General features: G+C 42.0%; 1 protein-coding gene across 1 annotated transcript; it reads left to right on the top strand.

The window, feature by feature from the left end:
• The first annotated feature begins 398 nt into the window (after positions 1-398).
• On the top strand, positions 399-1,337 carry LOC136175368 (olfactory receptor 5AR1-like). The gene has a single exon (XM_065945693.1). The coding sequence runs from the start codon at positions 399-401 to the stop codon at positions 1,335-1,337; it is 939 nt and encodes a 312-aa protein (XP_065801765.1).
• Positions 1,338-2,422: the final 1,085 nt, after the last annotated feature.

The raw sequence follows: 2,422 nt of genomic DNA, 5'->3' as shown, positions 1-2,422 counted from the left end.
ACGATATCTTCCCGACACAGGGATCAAACCCAGGTCACCTGCATTGCAGGCAAATTCTTTACATCTCAGCCCTCAGAAAAGCCACAAACATGGTCATAAATAGTACACAAGTTGGATTGGAAACAGTCTGATTTAGTTCGGTTGCAAGGGCACTGCAAAACTGCACAGTGCTTTGCAAATGCATTGTTGTCAACATTATTTTTTCATTTATATAAAATTGGAGAATATTTCTCAGAGTCTGTTGGCCTCATGCAGTCCTAGGAAGGTCTGTCTCTTTTCTTGATTACTGAAATCTACAAAAGGACCCGGAGTTTATCTATAAAAGTAGTAAATTGATATATTTACCTCCACTTCCATTTCCTCTTTCACAGCCAGGAATTTCCCGACATACCTGAGGAATGACTGCTGAGAACTGCAGTGTGGCTCCTGACTTCACATTCCGAGGACTGTCAGACAACAGGCATGTGCAGCAGGGCCTCTTCCTGCTCTTCCTGCTGGTTTATGGTGTGACTGTGATTGCCAATGTCGGGATGATCCTGCTGATCAAGGCGGACCCAAGACTGCATACACCCATGTATTATTTCCTGAGCAATCTTTCCTTCTGTGATGTCTGCTACTCCTCTGCTGTCTCTCCCAAGATGCTAGCTGATCTCCTATCTGAGCATAAAAGGATTCCATTTGACTTGTGTGCCATGCAGATGTATTTCTGGGGGATATTTGGAGATGTGGAATGTCTCACGTTGGCTGTCATGGCTTATGACCGTTCTGTCGCCATTTGTAATCCACTTCTTTATACAGTTTCCATGTCCAGAAAACTCTGTACCCAGCTAATATCTGTTGTCTATGTGGAAGGTTTGGTAGATTCAGCAATCCACACCTGTTGTACATTTCAATTATCATTTTGCAGTTCTAATGTCATCAATCACTTTTTCTGTGACTTCCCAGCCTTGCTAGCCCTCTCCTCCTCAGATACATCCATCAATGAGATAATGCTGTTCATATCCAGTAGCTGTGTTGTGGGGACCAGCATTATCACTGTCCTCCTCTCCTACACCTGCATCATAGCAACCATCCTTAGGATGAACTCAGCCGAGGGGCGACGGAAAGCTTTCTCTACCTGTGCTTCCCATTTAACTGCTGTGGCTATATTTCACGGCACGCTCCTGTTCATGTATTTCAGACCCAGCTCCAGTTACTCCTTGGACACAGACAAAACAGCCTCTGTCTTCTACACAGTTGTCATCCCCATGCTAAACCCACTGATTTACAGTTTAAGGAATAAGGATGTGAAAGTTGCCATAGGAAAAGTAATCAGTACTAAATTGCGTCCTGAGTGATACAGTGTTTTCAACCGAAACTACATATGTAAAGATTCGGAGAGCTGAAGCTCGGGTACTGATAGATGCTTGCGGTCTCATCATTACAGTCTTCTGGATATTCCCAATTACTTACCTCTGTGCCTAAAGTGAGTGTTGAAAGTAGTCATCAGCTATCTTAATCTGTCTTCAGACTAAGAAAGGGGAGCAATGTGGTCACTTTGCTGTTTTGCAGAGAGGGTCTTTTTATACCTCTTTCCTTGGGTAAGCCTCCTGTGAGATAGCATTCACCGAGCAATCCCTCCACCTATGTCAATTCAACTTACCATCCTGTGATTCCAGTACACTTTTTAAACAACAGGTTTAATAAAGTTGCTAAGCAATAAGGGAATATTAGTGGGTCAAATAGTTTTTTTGTACATGTTTTATGTACTTGTATCACCCTATAACTCTGTCATCATAGTATGTAAAATTGTAGAGGTAGTGAATAAATACTTTCATATATAAATAAATTCATAAAAAATAAGAATAAATGTAAAATCATTTGTTGCATTTCAAAGCTCGATAAACACAAGTTCCTTTCCTTTCTCATTCACCCATTATCTATTTTGATATATATTATATTGGGCTTCAGAATGCCATTCAAAAACACTTATTGATTAAATGAACGAGGGCCCCTTGCAATATCAAACAGAGGAGTCCTTGTAAATTTACCAAATACACTAGCAAGAACCCCTCCCTTTATTTCACTTTATTCTAGTATATTTCCTGTGCCTCGCAGGTGGTAAAGAACCTACCTGCCAATGCAGGAGGAATAGAGACGTGGGCTTGATCCTTGGGCTGGGAAGATCCCCTGGAGGAGGGCATGGCAACCCACTTCAGTATCCTTGCCTGGAGAATCCGATGGACAGTCAAGCCAGGTGGGCTTTAGTCCATGGGGTTGTTAAGAGTCAGGCACAACTGAAGCTACTTAGCTCACACGCATATTCACTGTAAAAGAAACATATCTCTGTTTCATGCCTCCAGCCTCAGTTGAATGAATAAGAGACAGGGATCACAGGGATTGGCAGATCTTCTTGAATAGTCTATTCCTTATAATTCTGCCC

Source organism: Muntiacus reevesi, chromosome 9 (assembly GCF_963930625.1).
Source record: "Muntiacus reevesi chromosome 9, mMunRee1.1, whole genome shotgun sequence".
Classification (NCBI taxonomy): Eukaryota; Metazoa; Chordata; class Mammalia; order Artiodactyla; family Cervidae; genus Muntiacus; species Muntiacus reevesi.
The sequence above is the reverse complement of the archived record's forward strand: the minus strand, read 5'-3'. Positions and strand labels throughout refer to the sequence as shown.

Bases quoted from the DNA above. Each gene is read 5' to 3' on its own strand.
- LOC136175368 (XM_065945693.1), top strand. From the start codon at position 399: ATGACTGCTGAGAACTGCAGTGTGGCTCCTGACTTCACATTCCGAGGA.